Here is a 21,938-nt window from a genome sequence, read left to right on the forward strand (position 1 = left end):
TCAGTTATTTAGTAATAAAAAAAGCAATATATCTAAAAAAAGTGTTTTGTGACAGACTGTATTATCATTCTATTGGCCAGCCTCAATATACAGTGCATTATTTTAAAATTCAGAATTGTTTTGTAGTCACACCCAAAACATCAGTGGAGAATTTCGAGTAGGGTCCAAATCTTATAGCCGTTTGGGTACAAAATACCCATAATGCACTGTGTATTGTGCTGTTTGGAGAGATTATGTGGTGCAGAGATGAATTTGAAGTACCTGTGAAGTTAAGCTTGTTGTTACCATTTTTGGGTGAATCTAAAAATACAGACATGGGGGTACGTTTGTGGTTTGAATTGAAATCTTCTAAACTAGTGAAATCCTGCATTTGATGCTTGCTGTCTCGTCTGCTCTGATTCGAACTCGTTAACTCGTCATGCTCTCAACATAATCTGGCCCTTTTGGCTTGTGCTTTCCTTATATGGTCACAATTTCCTCTTCTTGTTAACCCACTCCTTATTTTTATTGGTTCCACCCATTGATCTTTAGTTTGTGTATTTATACCGTCTGTAGAGGTTAAGTCATGCACATGTTTACTGCAGATTCAAGCTGGGTTTTCATATTTCTAGTTCATTCTTTTGTCCTGAAAAAAAAATAAATAATAATAATAATAAAATCACTCATCTTTTTATATTTGCATATAAAAGTCATGCTGAAATGTGATGAAATCAAGGACCAGATTTCTGATCAAATTCTTGTATTTAATTGTACAAATGGTTTCATATTCATGATTAACCCTGTGTTATTATCAGGACCATATTTACTACTCAGGATTTGCTGTTATTTTATAATCAATCAATCAATCAATCAATCAATCAATCAAATTTTATTTATAGAGCACCTTACAACAGCCAAAAGGAGCACAAGGTGCTTTCCAGTGAAACAACAATAAAAAAAAAAAAAAATCAATAAGAACACAATGAACATAAAATAGCAGTTGAAACAGGGTCTACATGTTAAAAGCTTGTATGAATAAATGAGTTTTCAACTGTGATTTCAAAACACAGCACAGTGAAGGATCGTAAGTGTGCTGGAAGTGTGTTCCAGCACACTGGATAATACAGCTTTGGTCCCTTGATGGCAAATGCCCGGCCTCCAAACTTCTCATAAGGCAAGCGTTATGGTTCTCATGTCGTTTCTATCCTATCGTAGGCTTCTGTCTGAGCGTAGGAAGAAGAACTACTTTGGTTTCGCGGTGAACTGCACAGGAAATGAAGCTCTTCTGACCGAGTGCAAGATGGGCAAACCTCTGAAAGGGTTGAAAAATCTGAATGCCACATGTGGCCTTGGAATGCCCGCCGTGATCAGTTGTATTCCTGGAAGAGCCTTTGCACCTACACAATCCTTAGGATTCAGGAAGGCCTACAGAGCAGAGGTACACACACACACACACACACACACACACACAACATTTTAAACTCTTCTAGTGTGTACTACTTTTCCTACACTTTATTCCTTCTGTCTGTCTGGTTCAGTTTGTCTGTTACAGATGTATGGCCATAAATAGAAACATCTATGGCAATGATGTCCAGTTTTATCTGGAAAGGACCGGTGAGGGTACAGGTTTTCATTCCCATCAAGCAGGAGCCACACCTGAGTCCACCTGTGTAATCAGTTGATCTTGGCTTTCAGTAGACTCAGGTGTGGGTTCTTCTTGATTGGAATGAAAACCTGAACCCACACCAGACCTTTGTGGATAAGACTGGAATCCTCTGATCTCCAGTTTGACTGTAGTTTTTACTGTTTTTGGCCTCTTGATACAGGAACATGTGAGACAAATAAAAAAAATGATTTTCTGCTTTCTCGACTAAAACAGCAGTCAAGCCAAATATGAATAACACCACCTGGGGCAAAAAGCAAATTCACCGAAGGACGCAGGATGTGTCAGACTCGTATTTGCTTGCGGTAGCTGTTACTTTCACTTCAAACCAAATGTATCTATCTTTGACATAAAATTAAAAGACAAGCCTTGTGAGCCCATTAAAATATTTGGACAGGGACTGAAACAAGTGCTATCTTGTTCACTGGCATATTCTGGGTTTATGCTAAAATCTTTTTTTTCTTGTCTGCCTGCTTACATTTTCTTTTTTTTTTTTAGCAAGGTCTGTTTCATGATACTGGTAATATCGAAGGTAATAATATTAGGATTTATGTACACTGTGCAGTGGGAAACAATCTGTTATGCAATTTGTTTATTAAGTAAAGTTAAAATGAATATTAGGGTTTTATTTTACATTATGTCAATCGGAAATCATTCCTTTAATAATTTGAAAAGAGAAGAACCAACATGGTGGACAAGTGGCCTCCTGGTGCTGGGGTTAGAACGACATGAACAGCTAAAGACAGCCAGTTACAGTTTTTTTTAACGTCCCTGTTTCAACAGTAGCCAGAGTAATGCCAAATTATGAAGAGATGTGACAGGAAGATGCCTTCCAGCAAAAATACACAGTGAGCAGATCATCGTATAATGTCTACCATGTCTGGTAAACGCTAACTCAGTAGCAGACACGTGCCTGCACAAACGTTTCCAGTTTGTCTGGAATGCTTTTAAGTGGCCTCTCTGCTGCTGCTTATCCAAATATTTTACACACTCAATAATTGTGTGTAACTTCAGACTTTTCCACCATCGTCCATCTCTGACTGCAAAACCATGGTTCATTTCATGTCATTTTTTTCGATGAATAGTCTCCATTTTTCACCAACGAGCTTCGGCTTCAGAAGCTCCAGAAATGCTTGGAAGCCTTACAGAACAGTGCGTCTCACAAGGACTTCCAGGAAAACGCTTTGAACGATCTGGAAAGACAAGGATTACGTCAGACTCCAGAGTGTTTCAAATTCATGCTGATTGTGTGTTTATATAGCCATCATGCTTCCAGCCAGATCCTGTCGTCTGGAAGCACTCCATAAAGCGAGACTGTGCTGAATAAACACACCAACACTTTCAGTTCAATCACCTCTGGAGCTGAGGCTCCGTTAAACCAGATTTTTTCTCAGCATATGTTGCAGGAAAAAAATTGCATTTCTGTTTGTAGAGATTAAGTGGTTTACATCGAAGGTTTTCAGCGAGGATGTTTTCCTAATGAGGGTGTGAAGATGAGGAGGAAGACTTGCTAGCCGACACACATGGCCACACATGAACATTTGACGTTGAGAGACAAATGGGTTTTGACCCAGCATCTTTGTATACTGAGGGTAAATTGCACATTACCTTTGCGTTTGCAAGTCTTTACTCTACCTTTGCATCTACACAATCACAGTTGTGTTTGCTGACAAAGCTGGAACAACTGCTTATATCAATAATATAAAATCAACATGGATCAACAATCTGAGGCAAGGGATGAAAAGTCCCTACAACAAAATAGACTAGCTGCATCCATGAATTGTTCATTTCAGAAATTTTATTAATGAGTCTGTGCCGTTAACTGCATATGATTTGGAAAATCCAGCATGTAGCTGATTCTCATAAGAATATATTGTAACAGTTGTAAACACAACGGCTTCTTTCTTCCATGAGGGAAGTTGAGCGTCATGACGGATTTGTTTCCAGGTGGACCGTTAAAAAATGGTACATGGATGTCTTCTGTAAATCCTGTCAAATCCAACCAATCAGATAATCACTTTTTGTGTTCCACGTGTATCAGATGTTAAACTAAAGGTTAATGGGCTTGAAGTCTGAGGCTGAGACTAGCTGACCTCCTGCTCTTGTTTATTCAGTCTGCTCTCTTTAGCAAACTCAACAAAACTACAGCAGATCAAAGGAAAGAGACTCACAGCTTTCCCCTCTGTCAAGTTTGTGTGTGTGTGTGTGTGTGTGTGTGTGTGTGTGTGTGTGTGTGTGTGTGTGTGTGTGTATGTGTTGCCCTATCCACCCACTAAGCTGCTTTCTCTTTCTTCTTTAATGGGAGTCAGTGAAACTACAAATACCTTAACTGTCAGTAATGATGCACAGGTGAAAATCGTCACATATTTCCTGCCGGTTTTCTCCGCCTCTGTTCCAACCCCAGTTGATGCTTGACCACGCTCTTTGCCACAGAGGTGTTGTCATTCTTCAGTTTCTCATTCTGGAAACACTGGGTGGGAAACTGGATTACACCCTTGATGGGACACTAATCCATTTCACACACATTTACACCTAGGGGCAATTGAGTGTAGACTGTCTACATCCTGGAATGTTTTTAGAGGTAGGAAGAATCCAGAGAACCCTGATGAAACCCATATGGACATGCAGAGAAAAAGAAAAACTCCACCTAAACTCAGGATCAAATTACTCTTGAGCTAACATCTATAATCTAATTTTTATTATGTATTTATTGTATTTTGTTACTGTACCTAATGCTTCATTTTAAATAAATCTTCATTTTACATTTTTTTAATGTTTATGGATGGGCAGCTTATTAGTAACCGGCTTGATATTTCCTCTGTTTCACTGTGACTAGCCACGACTAAACCTTACATCATCACCAGCTACTTTTATAACAGTACCATCATGGAGGACCTTTTTATCCCAATGTCCTGGTTGCTCTTTAGTTCCACCTGTTTCATGAAGAGCAGGACTAAAGCTGTATGACATCAGACTGATTATCTTCCTTAAGCTTGATCGTCTTTTATTATACACAACTTATTGTTCACTGTTTTCTTTTTGGCAGAATTGTAGACACAAGAATTTAAAAGAATGGCTAGTAATGATGTCAGAGCGATTTACTTACTCCTTTGTTGACACAAATGAAATAAAATGTTGAACATAGTGGTATATTGTATAAATAAATAATCTGCAATGTGATTTTTGTTTGCAAAGTTTCCCACACCAAGGAGGATAAGCTTCAGTTTGTCATGTGGACTATAAAAGCTTCAGGTTGTCATGCTGTACATGATCTGTTTTTATCATTATGTGGATGAACAATATGTACTATCTACTATATCTACCTTATTTTCTCCAGCAACCTCTGGTGCGTCTACGTGGAGGGGCGAAGATGGGTGAAGGTCGAGTGGAAGTGCTGAAGAACGGTATTTGGGGAACGGTGTGTGACGATAACTGGGACATGAAAGCTGCCAGCGTGGTGTGCCGAGAGCTAGGCTACGGCACTGCTAAAGAAGCTCTGACTGGGGCACGAATGGGGCAAGGTGTGTATTGTTAATCACTAACCTGCACCCATTTTATAGCAGTAGTGCTAACGATTAGAATACATTCTAAGATACTGACTGACAATAGCAGTTTTGGATAGTTTCAACATAGCATTATGTCTTTTACAAACAATATAAAGGCACAATGACATTAGAAATCAGACAGTAGTGTAAGAAATATTGACATTTTCCTCAGATCTGTTGGTAAATGTCTAAGAAAAGACTCCATACAGCTAAGAATACACTGTAATTATGCATAGCATCAACCGCTAGTTGAATTTTATGTGGGTTCTACAATAAGAGAAACATCAACACTGCATCATGACTCAATGACTCAGTTGTATGGAACACAAAAACAATATTTTTTTGGACATTTGATGTCATTAATACCACAAGAGTCCACAAAACAACTTTTCATGTGGAGTCTTCATGAAAACACAAGAAATAGTACGTGTTACCACTAGTTTAATTTAAACTCCTTCCTCTCAGATCAAAACGACCATGATTGTCATTTATTTCACAGAAATGCCATTAAATGACATGAAAGAAGTTGGGGGGGGGGCTTAGTGTTTAATACCTGAATTTAAAAAATGAATTGTAGTTTTTAACTTAACTCTGTATTTGGAAGTTGTAATGTAAGCTGATTCTCAGACGGTCAGTCCGTCCGTCGTCACACATCAGTGGAGTTAGATAAAAAAATTCTCTTCACTCATCACAACACAAAGATTCCTCAGAGACATGTCCAGCTGCCAAACTGCTTTAAGATCCGCTCACCATCTGTTCGTTTCAGATAACCACATGTTCTTCATCTGTGTCCAAAATGTCTGCATGAACAACAGAGAACTAATCCAAAACTGTCCTCGGTCAATTATTCAAAAATCTAGTATTTATCAGCATGACACCTTGATTGGCACAGTTTTCTTCAATATCCCTTTAAGGACTTGTAAATATGTGGTCTGTTTTATACTAACTGTACAATATAACAAGATGACGTCAGTTTGTAATTTTTAGATCCCTCAGCTGACTGTGACATGCCAAAATTGCACAATTTTGATGACATTTCTTTCCCCTTTTTGATCTTTTGATAAAAGTAATGCTGTGTTTGAGGTGAAATGCTTTAATTTCCCATCTACAATCGGTAAATTCCACCAGAAATGTTTCCTCAACTTGAAATATCAACACATCAATTTGGAGTATCCTTAAATTGGTGCTAGTTCCTTCCCCAGTCATAGAGCCACTTAAGATCAACATGACCGAAGTTTTCTAATTTAAAATTTATTTATAGCGCTATTGGTGTTGTATTGACCTCTAACTATAAAAAGTGGCTCTTAATGATCTTAATGTGTTCTGACTGCGCAAACAGTAAACACGCTTTCATGGACACTACCATGTTTTTTCCACTTGTGTGAAATAACATTATTACAACTGTCACATTTCCACTTACAAGGTACCACAAACACATGAGTTGCCTTTTAAGGAAAAGGGGGCTTGGCTGAACAGATTTGTTTTACTTTGGGCTGAAGATAAGTTTGGAAAAAAGAAAAAGTTTTTTTTTAAATAATATGATTACTTTATGCCCATAAACATGTATTTTTTAAATAAAATATAAAAACAACACATTTGAGTGCAGATTTGTTTGCCATTTATTTATTTGCCCACTTTAGGGAAAAACATTGGCATTTCCACTTTATGGTCTTTAGTGAGTTACCTTTAATTGACGAAGGCTACTGTGTTTCCATTATTTTCTCATTATTTAGTATTATGTCTGCTGATTTGTCTGAAATTAGTCTTTATGGAGGCCTGGAATAATTATGGAATTAGATTTACATGGTCCTAACTTTCAGCTTCTCATCAATTTTTAGGCCATTAACTTAACATGTACCCTAACTGGTGTGTTTCTATTCTTATGTAATTACGTCTGTTTTTTCTAGAAACTGCTAAGTGCAAAAGTTTAAAATGGCAAAATAATGACAGCAAAGACATAATTTATAGAAATTAAATCTTTATTGCATCAGGTTTTATATGTTCTCTCTTTATCAGCTAACAAAATAACTGTAAACATATATATATGTGTGTGTGTGTGTAGGAATGGGCCCGGTGCACATGAATGAGGTGGAGTGCTCTGGGTTCGAGAAGTCTCTGACTGAGTGTCACTTTAACAAAGAAGCTCTGGGTTGCAGTCACGAGGAGGACGCGGCTGTGAAGTGTAACATTCCTGCCATGGGTTTCCACAACAGGGTATATTCCATTTTCAACAGTAAATGATCACATTTATCTCTCAACCTCCCGCACCAGCTCAGGCTCCTTTCCCCCCAGCGAGGTGACATTCCATTTATGTGTGTGTTTATTTATTTATGTACAGATGTATATGCACAGTAAAATCTTTAGATAAGTATATATAGTATCAACTGTTATAATACTTAACTAACCACAGCTTCATTCTGTTTTTTGACTTACGGTCATAAAGTTACTGAAAATGTGCCTAGAATCTCTGTCACTGTTGGACTCACAGTCTGCCTACTCACTAGTACAAAACCTAATAAGCTCTTCCTGCCACATTCTTCCATTATTAGCTTACATTGTCAGACCTGTTCTGGAGCCAGATGTGTTACCAATACTGAATGATCTCTCTGTAAACTAATCGACACATCAGGAGTGAACTGCTTGTCTAAATTGTTTCTCCTGCTTTCTACAGTATTTATGGAGATCATTTTGGTTGCTTTTTATATTTATGTTTTCTAATAGGTTATTTTTTCAGTTTATTTTGGGCAGGTAGCTCAGCCATAAAGAATTTCCTCTCATGTTTTATTTTGCGGTAATTTCAAGTTGGCAAACAAAGGAAGGAATCGCATTTGGGTTTGGTGGGTTTGGTCTGGTGGTCGGGTTGAGTATGATTTATATATGACCTCATGTTGTTGTTGAGTCTAGACCTTTGTGGTCATGGAGAATGTAAAGGCCTCTGGGTTTGAGCACAGCTCTGATTGTTCTCACTCAAAGAACCAGCATCAAATCAACAATGCGGTTAGAACTCATTCATTTTGACAAGAGCTGGTAATTTACATCGACCACTGATGAATTAAAGTGGGCATGGCCAGGCGTGGAGAGAAAGCTGAGCAGAGTTTATGACTATATATTAAAAGAGAGGTGATTTAGTAACCATCAGTTAGACTGAGGAACGATAGTGTTGAAATATTTGTCTTTTCTGATCACTATTTGGTTTTTATTCTCGTCCAAGAATGGAAGTGTTTATGTAAGGGATGAAATATGACAGGGTGTGGTGTTGTATGAAAATAATCAATGATGAAGTTGTTTCCTATTGTCCTATAACAGTGTTTAATTCGTCTTGTACTTCAGCAGTTAGCCTATGCTAATAAATTTAAATATAAAAATGACGTGATCTGTTTATATTTCCTATTAATGTAAGTAAAAACAGGTTAGTTTGTTATACCAGTTCATACAACAGCAGGTTTAAACATTCATCCCCTCACCAGCCTCTCCTTTTTCTCTCTTATTAAGTTAATAATGCAAAAATACAACAAAGTTAGATAAAGACTTGAGGACTTTCCAGTGGCTGAAACCTTTGCAGAACATATAAAATGTTAACAGTGGAGATTGTGTCCAAAGCCTCGAGAGAACCTCCTCCTTCTTCTCACAGAAAACATAATCTAAACCTGTGATATGCCTTGCAGCTGGTCAGAGCTGCTGTTATAGAAACCTGATCAGGGTCTTCTCAGACTCCAGCAAAGCCCTGGTTTAAATTAAAATATTGAGCTTTAAGTAGAAGCACTTGTATAAATAAATTACATAGTTCACAGAAGTATTTCAGCTATTGGACAGACAGCTATTATACACAGACTTAGACGTTATGTACACAAAGAAGGCACTACATGCATGAGCGCATCAGCAATGAGACGAGTCCTGCATCTGGATTATTTTCAAATGGCATGGAACAATCCAGTGATAAACTATGAACAGGGAACAGGCACTGAACAGGTCTGAGCTGTCAGCAGGCATCTTAAATAATCCTGGTTAAAATGTAGTGGTTCGACTGAGCAGGAACTGAGCCACAGATCACAAAACACTACAGTAATAATGACTTCATGAATTTCTGAACAAAAAGATAAAAAGCATGAAAATAGATAACGAAAAGATTGGGAATAGTATATGACAGAAAACAGTAACTCTAAATCTTAATAACAGCTTTAATTCCTTCTGTGCTGTTGGTCTTGGAACATTTAAAGGGCTTGTGTCAACACCACATTTGGCAGCATTCATCCAACCCCTGAACGTTCCTGAAAGTGATACAGCTTACAATTGCTCAGATCTCATGACACAACAGTGCTGCTGAATACTTGATTTATATTTGATTAATAATTCTAATCACAGCTTTATATTAATGTGCTTGGTCCACTATGGTAGCTTTTCTACAGTAACAGACTGAGAACAGAGAGCATCACAATGTCTCTAAATGGATAAAAATAGATAAAAATGGGCCCTTCTATGATAAATACAGAAAACATTTAATCATTCGTAATTTCCTGTGTTATGAGTGGAATAAAGCACTTTGGGACATGTAGGTAAATCATACACATTGAGTTGCTAAAATAATTGTTGATTTATACTATAATCAGTGCTCACAACAAGAACATTGAAAATGTTACAGTTATCATGTTTAGGAAATGTTGTGTAACTATAAATCTATTTCGATTCAATTTTAATTCTATAGTAATGGAATTAATACTAATTAAGGAGCTTAAGAGAAATATATCAATTCAGGATATAAATTTATCCCAGATGTGCAAGCCAGATGTGATAGTGGGACAATATGAGAAAGAAACCAGTGAACCTGTATAAATAATTTTCTTCCTTATGTAACTGTGTAGGGGGCGCAATAGCTTAGTGATAGCACGTTCGCCTCACACCTCCAGGGTTGGGGGTTCGATTCCCGCCTCCGCCTGTGTGTGTGGAGTTTGCATGTTCTCCCCGTGCCTCGGGGGTTTCCTCCGGGTACTCCGGTTTCCTCCCCCGGTCCAAAGACATGCATGGTAGGTTGATTGGCATCTCTGGAAAATTGTCCGTAGTGTGTGATTGCGTGAGTGAACGAGAGAGTGTGTGTGTGCCCTGCGATGGGTTGGCACTCCGTCCAGGGTGTATCCTGCCTTGATGCCCGTTGACGCCTGAGATAGGCACAGGCTCCCCGTGACCCGAGGTAGTTCGGATAAGCGGTAGAAAATGAGTGAGAGTAAGAATGTAACTGTGTAGTAAATAGTCAGAAATTGTAGTTATGTTACCAGGAATTTATTTTTGGCAAATGTTTGACTGAAGCAGCTGTGTTCCTTCCTGTGCAGAATAAATGTGTACAAGGAATTTCACTCTGTCCTTAAACCTGTCGTAATATAGAAACAACTCTCGCAAAAGTATCTACCCACTCACTCACTCGGCAGTTTACACTGCTGGAGCTTAGAGCGGATTTTGACCCTGTACACACTGACCGCAACATTTTCCCCGATAGACTGAATGATGTTAAGGATTGCTCAACATTGAGTAATAGCTATTATAATAATAAATGGGGTGTGTGTTCCCTTTGTAGTTGCGTCTGAGTGGAGGCAGGAACCCGTACGAGGGACGAGTCGAGGTGCTGGCGGAGAGGAACGGCTCGATGGTGTGGGGAACCGTGTGCAGCGACAGCTGGGGAATCATGGAGGCCATGGTGGTATGCAGACAGCTTGGATACGGCTTCGCTAATCACGCCTTCCAGGTGAGAAGTGTAGCAGAGCTGAAAATATACAGACAACACAACAAACTGTGTAACAACATACACATAACATCGTTTATATATCGTTTTTATATAACATATATAACCAGTGGAACACCAGAGCAGACAATCTAGGTGCCATTATTTTATTCAGTTCAACTCATTCTCATCTGCTTGACACCAGATAATGGAATTATAAATCATTTCCCTTCTATAACCGTGTACTATATGGTCCAAAGGTTTAATTATGTAACCTTTAAATTCATTCTAGTAACATGAAGTCTGTTTTGTTGAAGTTATCAACTGATGGAGACTTGAGGTCAAAACTGGCCTGTAGCTGCAGTCTTAAAACTGTCGCTATCAGAGCAGTTGTAGTCCTAATCCATCGTAGCAAAACTGTTTGTATGAATTGTAGTCCAAAGCCATCTTCATCGTTTCCATGGTGATGCCATCCACAGTATTCTCTTGTATCAACCTCAGCAGCAGTGAGTGGTTTCCAAGTGATGAGACTCCGACCAGAAGTAGAGCATAAAAATAAACCACACAGAAGCTAATAATGAGTTTCTTTAAGAAGGAAACGAGATTCATAGCTTGTGGGAAAGAAGGAGAGAGGGTTAGAGGAACAGAAAGAGAGCTGAAAAGACACGAAAACTGAAGCTGCAGTTAATTTATAATCTGACACAGAAATAAGAGTGATGTTATGTTGCTTTTAAATGTTATTTATGTCATTGGTTTGAGCATTTTTTTATATTTATATGTGTATTAAATGCTTTAACATGCTCATCCCGATGTCTCCGTAGGAATTAAATACACTTGAGCAGCCCGAGTTTTGGCTCAGTTTGAATACAGAAATACAACTAAGGTCAAACCCGATAACATTTATGATCGAAATAGTTGGATTATTCCATTAATCATTATGATTTAATCCTTTAAATTTTTAAAGCTGGATACTTATTTCCAATATGTGGAGAAGCAGTTTATTTTTCATATCCATGTTTCATGGTGAGGTTGGGGGATGACGGCGGTAAAAGGGAAAAATGCGTAACATCTTCCACACAGTCACGTGTACCACTTCAGACCTACGACTGTTGGCGGTGTTCCAGTAATAACACCAGAGTCGCTGCTTGACTGTGATAACGGTGCTGAATAGTGTGTGTGTGTGTGTGTGTGTGTGTGTGTGTGAGAGAGAGAGAGAGAGAGAGAGAGAGAGAGCCCAAGCGAGCCCCACATTCTGGCCGCAGTGAGCTTGTATGGGGGAGTTTATGAGTGGAAACTGGACCAGTCCACACTGCCATCATGATTTTTTATGATAATAATTGTGTAAAATTGGCCACAACCTTTGTGTGTGTGCTGTGTGTTTATGTGTGTGTGTTTAGTTAGTATATACAGAGTGTGTATGTGTGTGTTTAGTTAGTATATACAGAGTGTGTGTGTGTTTACTTAGTATATAGAGTGCGGGTGTGTGCATGTTATGTATAGTTAGTTCATACAGAGTGTGTGTGTGTATGTTTAGTTAGTTCATACAGACTGTGTGAGTGTGTGTGTGTATGTGTGTGTGTTATGTTTAGTTAGTTCATACAGACTGAGTGTGTGTGTGTATGTGTGTGTTATGTTTAGTTAGTTCATACAGACTGTGTGAGATTGTGTATATATGTGTGTGTGTTATGTTTAGTTAGTTCATACAGACTGTGTGTGTGTGTGTGTGTGTATGTGTGTGTGTGTTATGTTTAGTTAGTTCATACAGACTGTGTTAGATTGTGTGTTTAGAACATGGTTCTAGCTAAACAAGATTAATAATGAATTTCCTGTAGAAGGAAAAGCAGTTTATACTGTTAACTTGTGAGAGATTGTGGGAGAGAAAAAGAAGGAGTTACAGGAACAGGGTGAGAAGGAGGAAGAGAGACTCTATGAGAAAGAGACAGATAGAGAAGAGCAGAGGTAGAGTGAGATGAAAGAGACACAGAGAGAGGGAGAAAAGAGAGATATGAAAGTTGAAACAAAGGGAACAGAGGGCTGAGAGGGAGAGACTGAGAAAAGCAAAAGGGATGGAGTGAGTCAGACTGATAGAGAGAGAGAGAGAAAAGAGATTAATAGAGAGGTATAGTAGAGGGGTAATGGATAAAAGGGATAGAAAGTGAGTCTGACAGAAAAAAGCAGAGAGGAAAGAATGAAATATAGGGAGACATTGGGGAGAGACAGACAGAGAAAGAGAAAGATAGAGACTGATGGATTGAGAGTGAATGGGTGAGAGAGGGGAAGGAAAGGAGGTAGTGGATGGAAAATCTGATGGTGTGCCTTAGAACCACTGCAATGGGGGTATGACTCACACACACACACATACACACACATATACACACACTCATATATACACACACACACATACACACACACACACACACATATACACACATACACACAAACACACACACAAACACAAACATATACACACACATACACACAAACACACACAAACACACACACACAAACAAACACATACTCATACACAAACACACACACACACACACACACACACAAGATAAACTTGAATTGATATACGAATAATTAAAGACACTTTGTTTATACGAAGTGTGTGTTCATGTGTATTTGTATATAATGAGTAACATGAACATCTTATCAAAATGTTAGGACATTTCTCCCAAAGCACAGGTTATAATTCCAGATGTTCTCCAGCTGTTTGAATGCCATGATTGATGTTTAGTGTTGCTGTGGTGCTCTCTGGTGGTGACACATTGCTACTGCAGCTCACACAGGGCATTGAGGACATATAGGGAAGGTTTCTGTTGTACCTCTGGGCAGTTGTGTGTTAATTCATTACATTTTTAATACATACATTAACTGTAATTTGTGTGTGTGTGTGTAGGAGACGTGGTACTGGCAGGGGGAGGTTGGTGCTGATGCTGTAGTGATGAGTGGAGTTCGGTGTTCAGGCACAGAGATGAGTCTCGCTCAGTGTCTCCATCATGGGAAACATGTTACCTGCCCAAGAGGAGGAGGAAGATTTGCTGCTGGAGTCTCCTGCACTGAGAGTGAGCAACACACACGCACACTATAATAATGTAAACGATAATGCTTTGTGTTGTGTGTGTTAATTTCATATTTAACTATAACTCAGGTGCCCCAGACCTGGTGCTAAACGCAGAGGTTGTTGAACAGACTACGTATCTGGAGGACCGGCCGCTGTACGCTCTGCAGTGCGCTCATGAGGAGCAGTGTCTCTCTCAAAGTGCCAACTCGGCAGACCCGTCTTCGTACAGACGGCTATTGCGCTTCTCCTCTCAGATCCACAACAATGGCCACAGCGACTTCAGACCCCGCACCGGACCCCACGCCTGGGTGTGGCATGACTGTCACAGGTGAAAACTGCCTCTCATTTCCATCATTTCCTTCATTTCCCTTTTTCTTCACCAGCCACCCAGCTTTTTTTATATTAATTAAAATATTTTTTATGTTATTTACATCACATCACATTTTTTTCTACTTTATTACTATTTCTTAACAATGATAACCCTGTCATGCAAGCATATTTAAGCATGTGTGTGTGTGTGTGTGTGTGTGTTAGGCACTACCACAGCATGGAGGTTTTCACTCACTACGACCTTCTGAGTTTGAATGGCACCAAAGTTGCCGAAGGGCACAAAGCCAGCTTCTGTCTGGAGGACAGCGAGTGTGATGAAGGTCAGACACACACACACACAAATACACACACACACCAAAATGTTTATCAATTCAGTATTAATGCCAGGGGCGATTCTAGGGTCAGAGCTTTAGGGGTGATGAGCACCCAATGAGCCCCACTGCCACCACCCACCCTTTTTTAACGCAAAACAAAAAATATGTCTATTGAAAAATAACTTTATCATTTTAACATTGATTCAACTAACTCCAAAATCCAGTTTTTTTCTTTTTTTTTTTAGACCTTTTCAGAACACCAGCTTAATTGTGAGAGTTCACACAGACAGCCCCCTGTAACAAACACAAAACCTTCTTCACTCAGCTGCTTTTCCTGACCGTTAACTCCATGTGCCTCCTTTTGTATCACCAGTCATCAGATTGGTTAGATTAGATTCAACTTTATTGTCATTGAACAAAGTAACAGGTACTTGGACAACAAAATGTAATTCATCTTTTGTAAATTATTTACAAACGGCAATCTATCAAATTAACGATAAACTTTAACAACATGTACGCACTCCACAGGTACGCAGTTTATTTGTCGCGCTGCTGTTTTTGTTTCATGCTCTAGCATAAAATAAACTGTTAATAAACAGAACTGTATGCGTCTTGTGGAAGAACATTGTAACCGGCGCTACTTCTCTCCGTTTATGTCTATGGACGAGTCACCCAGGTCCTGTGCTACTCCACAGCGGCGGCGACCCGCTGGACTAAAATAGTCGGAAAATGTTTTCATTTTCATCCTTAACACATACATTTTAAACCACAAACTACGGAGTGTGTTTTGGACGTTATTTAACCTTGTAAAAGACGGACAAAAATTTTAGAATAACAACATTTCTTACTCGAAGTTTTAGGGGTGCTGAGCTCCTTTTTAGGGGTCCTGAAGCCTCGCTCAAGATTAATGCAATATTTATGTCTTCTGCTGGTGTGAACAATATTTATGGAGACATTAATAGTTTAATTATTATGTACTTGTACATATTAGTAAGTGTAGATAACAAATACTTTAATAGACATTTGTCAAATATATGCAAACAGTTAAGTAATAAATAATGTAGATGATATAATATATTTATAAATATATTTTTATATTTGCATTCCTGGCTGTGATGACATGATGGGTTTTTTCTGCAGGAATACAGAAGCGTTATGCCTGTGCTAATTTCGGGGCTCAGGGGATCACTGTGGGCTGCTGGGACACATACAGACATGACATCGATTGCCAGTGGATCGACATCACTGACATCAAACCTGGAGATTATATATTCCAGGTCTGTCTTCATATACATCAGAAAAATCCTGAAAAATCACATTTACAATTAATGTCTGAATAAATAAATGGTAAATCTGATGTATTGTGCATTAGAGAGAACATAAAATAAAACAAAAATAATTGATAATTTATGGTATGATCCAACTGTGTATGACAGCTGAATGAGATTTAAATAGAAATTTCAGGATAGAATTCAAATATATATATTTATAATTATTCACAGGGGTGGGGATAAGAATATTTTATATAACAGTTTATATTTCTAATTCAAAAAGGGGGTACAAACTTGTTTTGAACTGATTTCTTAAATTATTATCCTAAAGTACACTATTTAAAAATTTCTGTTACATATAATATGTGATAATGAATCTGAGGCCTACACGTCCTTAGGTTAATTCCTAAGGGTGTCTAAACTTTGCACTCAACAGTATCTATCTTAAATGTCTCTCTCTCTCTCTCTCTCTCTCTCTCTCTCTCTCTCTCTCTCTCTCTCTCTCTCTGACAGGTTGTAATTAACCCTAATTATGAGATAGCTGAGTCTGATTTCACTAATAACATCATGAGGTGTAAATGTCGCTATGATGGATATCGGATCTGGACTTATAACTGCCAAACAGGTGAGGTTTCTGTAATTGCTGTGCAGCTTCAGTCTGATCATCAATTCTTTTGTTGGTTATAAAGTACAGATTAAAAGCAGAACGTGCATCGATAAGTCTAGTAATGTTTGTGAGCAGCAGCAACACCAGTTACTGTTACTCACACAGGTTACTGTTACTCACACAGGTTACTGTTACTCACACAGGTTACTGTTACTCACACAGGTTACTGTTACTCAAACCAGTTACTGTTACTCAAACCAGTTACTGTTACTCACACAGGTTACTGTTACTCACACAGGTTACTGTTACTCACACAGGTTACTTTTACTCAAACCAGTTACTGTTACTCACACAGGTTACTGTTACTCAAACCAGTTACTGTTACTCAAACCAGTTACTGTTACTCACACAGGTTACTTTTACTCAAACCAGTTACTGTTACTCAAACCAGTTACTGTTAATCAAACCAGTTACTGTTACTCACACAGGTTACTGTTACTCACACAGGTTACTGTTACTCACACCAGTTACTGTTACTCAAACCAGTTACTGTTACTCACACAGGTTACTTTTACTCAAACCAGTTACTGTTACTCAAACCAGTTACTGTTACTCACACAGGTTACTTTTACTCAAACCAGTTACTGTTACTCAAACCAGTTACTGTTACTCAAACCAGTTACTGTTAATCAAACCAGTTACTGTTACTCACACAGGTTACTTTTACTCAAACCAGTTACTGTAACTTAAACCAGTTACTGTTACTCAAACCAGTTACTGTTACTCACACAGGTTACTGTTACTCACAGCAGTTACTGTTACTCAAACCAGTTACTGTTACTCAAACCAGTTACTGTTACTTAAACCAGTTACTGTTACTCAAACCAGTTACTGTTACTCACACAGTTTACTGTTACCCAAACCAGTTACTGTTACTCACACCAGTTACTGTTACTCAAACCAGTTACTGTTACTCACACAGGTTACTGTTACTTAAACCAGTTACTGTTACTTAAACCAGTTACTGTTACTCACACAGGTTACTTTTAATCAATCCAGTTACTGTTACTCAAACCAGTTACTGTTACTCACACAGGTTACTGTTACTAACACAGGGTACTTTTACTCAAACCAGTTACTGTTACTCAAACCAGTTACTGTTAATCAAACCAGTTACTGTTACTCACACAGGTTACTTTTACTCAAACCAGTTACTGTTACTCAAACCAGTTACTGTTACTCACACAGGTTACTGTTACTCACACAGGTTACTGTTACTCACACCAGTTACTGTTACTCAAACCAGTTACTGTTACTCAAACCAGTTACTGTTACTCACACAGGTTACTGTTACTCACACCAGTTACTGTTACTCAAACCAGTTACTGTTACTCACACAGGTTACTGTTACTCAAACCAGTTACTGTTACTCACACAGGTTACTTTTACTCAAACCAGTTACGGTTACTCACACAGGTTACTTTTACTCAAACCAGTTACTGTTACTCACACAGGTTACTTTTACTCAAACCAGTTACTGTTACTCAAACCAGTTACTGTTACTCAAACCAGTTACTGTTACTCACACAGGTTACTGTTACTCACACCAGTTACTGTTACTCAAACCAGTTACTGTTACTCACACAGGTTACTTTTACTCAAACCAGTTACTGTTACTCACACAGGTTACTTTTACTCAAACCAGTTACTGTTACTCAAACCAGTTACTGTTACTCAAACCAGTTACTGTTAATCAAACCAGTTACTGTTACTCTCACAGGTTACTTTTACTCAAACCAGTTACTGTTACTCTCACAGGTTACTTTTACTCAAACCAGTTACTGTTACTTAAACCAGTTACTGTTACTCACACAGGTTACTGTTACTCAAACCAGTTACTGTTACTCACACAGGTTACTTTTACTCAAACCAGTTACTGTTACTCACACAGGTTACTTTTACTCAAACCAGTTACTGTTACTCAAACCAGTTACTGTTACTCAAACCAGTTACTGTTACTCAAACCAGTTACTGTTACTCTCACAGGTTACTTTTACTCAAACCAGTTACTGTTACTCTCACAGGTTACTTTTACTCAAACCAGTTACTGTTACTTAAACCAGTTACTGTTACTCACACAGGTTACTGTTACTCAAACCAGTTATGTTACTCAAACCAGTTACAGAATGTTTTCCATTCATGAATCAAATTTCCTATGAACAAGTTTAACATGTAGTTAAAACAGATGTGTGCTGTTGTAAAAGTTAAAAAATTTTGTAACAGTGTTATAAGGTTTTAGCTGAAATATTGGACAAAATTTTGACAATTCAGCTAGAAAGTCTGAAACAAAGCCTCACACTGTTATTAGACATTAGTTGTTCTGCATTTTATATATAGCACATGCCATGTTTAAAAAGTGTTTTTTTTACACCTCGGATTTTTAAATAAAAAAAAAATTCTGATGATTGATCATTTATCATTTGGTAATTGTCGGAGTCTAAAATCTTGGTATCTGCAATCATTTAGAAAAATAACCCTAGACTTTCCAAATAATATGGAGTTTGCTTGTGTTCATTTCTGTGAATCACACATTAAAGTAATTAAATATTACTGATATTAGCTACAGTTAGTGTACAGCACCAGTTTATTGCGCTCATGGAGCATATATTAAACATCTACAGCTAAAAGTCTGTGTAATAGTGTCTAAGTAGTATGTGTATGTTTCATCAAATCTTAATTATTAGCAAGTCTATTTTAGAGTTTGGAGATAGAACTTATTTTGTTTAAATACTACACCAAGGACATGCGATTCCTTCATCCCTGCAGGTGGCTCTCGAAGTTCGGATGTGGACGAATATACAGGATTAATGACCAATCAGCTTCAGCGCAGGTAGAAGTCTAGCCAAAGTGAGGGAAGTGAAGAGTGGAGTGAAGCCCAGACAGACTTCTAACACGAGAAGAGAACCAACCACTAGAGGAGGCATGCTGATGTGACCATCCTGCACCTATCGTTACTTTGTTTACTGTCTAGAAGATGCGACATCTGTCATTATCCCCGTACGCCACCTTCATCACAGCTCTACACCTGTATCCCAGTCGACACACGACCAACAGCATGGAGAACAGCACAGGAAACCCAGCTTCTCATCTTGGTAGTAATTTATTGCATTAGAGAATGCAGTCTGGTAAAATAACACGCTCCAGAGTGCCTGTTAGCTTAGTGTGTAATAGATTTTTTTAATAGAATTGACATAGTGATGTCTTTCTCAGTGACCAAAGAGTTTTGATACAAAGAGTTTTGCAGTAAAATGTTCAAATCAAATCGTGCCAAAATATAGTCGATCAACCAAGATTTTTTTGCTTCCTTTTGTTTTGCACTGGATCTTTAACGCTAACAAGTAAGGGAATTTCTGACATATCTAACATCACACTCTTACCTCCTTCCTGAATCTGATGCTGGTGCTGAGTAAGAACTCAAACTGTGATAAGGATAAATGATCTGACCTTTCTGTGGCACATGATGAGATGAAGGGTTTGTTTTCACAAATTTTACCACAAATTTTCCTTACTCGTTAGCTGATTCGACTTGTAGCTCCTGTGCAAATTGTTTGCAAAATGTTGTGTTGATCACATGCACAAACACTACGCTATACGGTGGTGCGATGTTTAAATCTACGAGACGCTTTACTCAAGGCTCACAATTATTACTCCTTCCCTTCAGATTAGGAGACATGTACTGTACTTGAAATTAGGCATGTGCCAATATTAAAGCGCCATATTGCAATAAATGTTTGAGAAAAACAACAAACATCTCTTAACAGCCTCAATGTATAAACACAGCATGTTAGCTCTTCGTACTAAAAACTCTCAACCACAGCAAACTAGTAAACTTCAGCTAGCTACTTATGCCATTAAGCTGTGTTCTGGAAACAACTTTTAACTATCTTTAGCTGCGGATCAATTGTTCATCATGATTTTCAGCACATGCCTACTTGAAAACAAACTGTAACGTCTACTTTCTGTCTTCACACGACATCACGCGATGCTAGTGCCGTGCCGCAAGCAAAACATAGCTCTTTTGCATGCTACTTTTCATATTTACTTGTATTGCATGTTTTTATAAAATTCTGCAGATTTTATAAGAACACCTGATCAGCAATGGTACCTTTTTTCCACTCAGTCAGCTTTGTTAGCTAAATTCATTGCGCATGCTTGGTAATTTATTCCTACCAGTCAGGGATTTTTTTTTCTTTCATTATGATAACTCAAGCAATGTGGAACTAAAATCTTTTTGCTGTTTTGTGAACTTGTGCCCTCCGTTTTATGAGGGCGTTTACAGCCATTCGAGCGGTTAATGCATCATGATGCAATTACTGTTGAATGTATGAATCACATTGTGCCTTGTTTTCTACAATAAAAACATATTTATGAGTCTTTATTTATTTATTTATTTATTTATTTATTTTTTATGGATCCTGACATTATGACCCAGAAACACTGGAATACTGTAAAAATATAAAATATAAATAACAATAATAATAAATAGCGATTTAAAAATGTATTTAATTCTCCTCAAACATTCCATCTAATATGACTGAGTAACCTATTTACAATAACTAGCTAATGATATTTTCTCAGATTCACATTAATTTGGGGGGTTTTACATTTCAGATAGAGCAGAAGCTAATAAGATTGAAAAATGCACGTGGATTACAATGAATTCACAAGCAACACACCTGATCAGTCATTTTATATATATATTAGATTATAAACAAACGACATTCGGCAGCTAGTCAAGACGAGATGAGACGCTAGCGCAAGCTCGATACTTGAACAGAGCAAGACTTGTGACATATAAACTCAAAATAAAGTCAACACTGTGTCATAACTCACAATTGTTAGGAAACTTTTCTTAGGAATTGTGATGTTAACTGGAAATTGGTGTTTTTTTTGTTTGTGGCTCGTTAGCCGACTTAATTAGCATCAGTGAAGGAAGAAGCAGCGATCGTGAAGCGTTTTAAAGTTTATTTATAAAAGAAAAAAGGACACGAGTGTGTATGTATGTGTGTGTGTGTGTCAGAGAATTTACCAAAACAAAATTCTGAAGGAAAATTCATGCAGAGCTTAAAAAACAAAATGACAACTAAACTGCAAAACAGCGCTTCTTAAACAACTCTTTTTTTTGCTATTTTTTGCTATTTTTATATTAATTTTTGCTAACGTCAATGAAGTAGTAGCCGTGTAGAAAAGGTTGCTCAATGAGTTCAAATCCCAAGAGCACCAAGCTGCCACTGCTGGATCCAACATGGAAAGGCTATCAAACCTGAGAACCTTGTATTTTGCATAGGAGCTCTGAATTGGGCACAAGTTGAAGTATATACTTACCCAAAGCAAACCAGTTTTTTTTTTTTTTTTTTGTCCTGTAAGATTGTTCCTGAGCCCTGAGAATAAA

The 21,938-nt window shown here is 38.0% G+C and overlaps 1 protein-coding gene across 1 annotated transcript in view; it reads left to right on the top strand.

Moving 5' to 3' along the window:
- The window catches only part of loxl2a (lysyl oxidase-like 2a), a 43,362-nt gene extending 22,438 nt beyond the window's left edge, over positions 1–20,924 (top strand). Inside the window, exons 5-14 of the mRNA XM_060895690.1 lie at positions 1,195–1,417; positions 4,980–5,163; positions 7,250–7,401; positions 10,754–10,921; positions 13,800–13,965; positions 14,052–14,292; positions 14,499–14,614; positions 15,749–15,885; positions 16,393–16,504; positions 19,313–20,924. Coding sequence (XP_060751673.1) covers positions 1,195–1,417; positions 4,980–5,163; positions 7,250–7,401; positions 10,754–10,921; positions 13,800–13,965; positions 14,052–14,292; positions 14,499–14,614; positions 15,749–15,885; positions 16,393–16,504; positions 19,313–19,380 — 1,567 coding nt within the window. The 3' untranslated portion in view covers positions 19,381–20,924. The remainder of the gene's footprint in view (positions 1–1,194; positions 1,418–4,979; positions 5,164–7,249; positions 7,402–10,753; positions 10,922–13,799; positions 13,966–14,051; positions 14,293–14,498; positions 14,615–15,748; positions 15,886–16,392; positions 16,505–19,312) is intronic.
- Positions 20,925–21,938: the final 1,014 nt, after the last annotated feature.

This window comes from Tachysurus vachellii, chromosome 20 (genome assembly GCF_030014155.1).
Source record: "Tachysurus vachellii isolate PV-2020 chromosome 20, HZAU_Pvac_v1, whole genome shotgun sequence".
NCBI classification, from domain to species: Eukaryota; Metazoa; Chordata; class Actinopteri; order Siluriformes; family Bagridae; genus Tachysurus; species Tachysurus vachellii.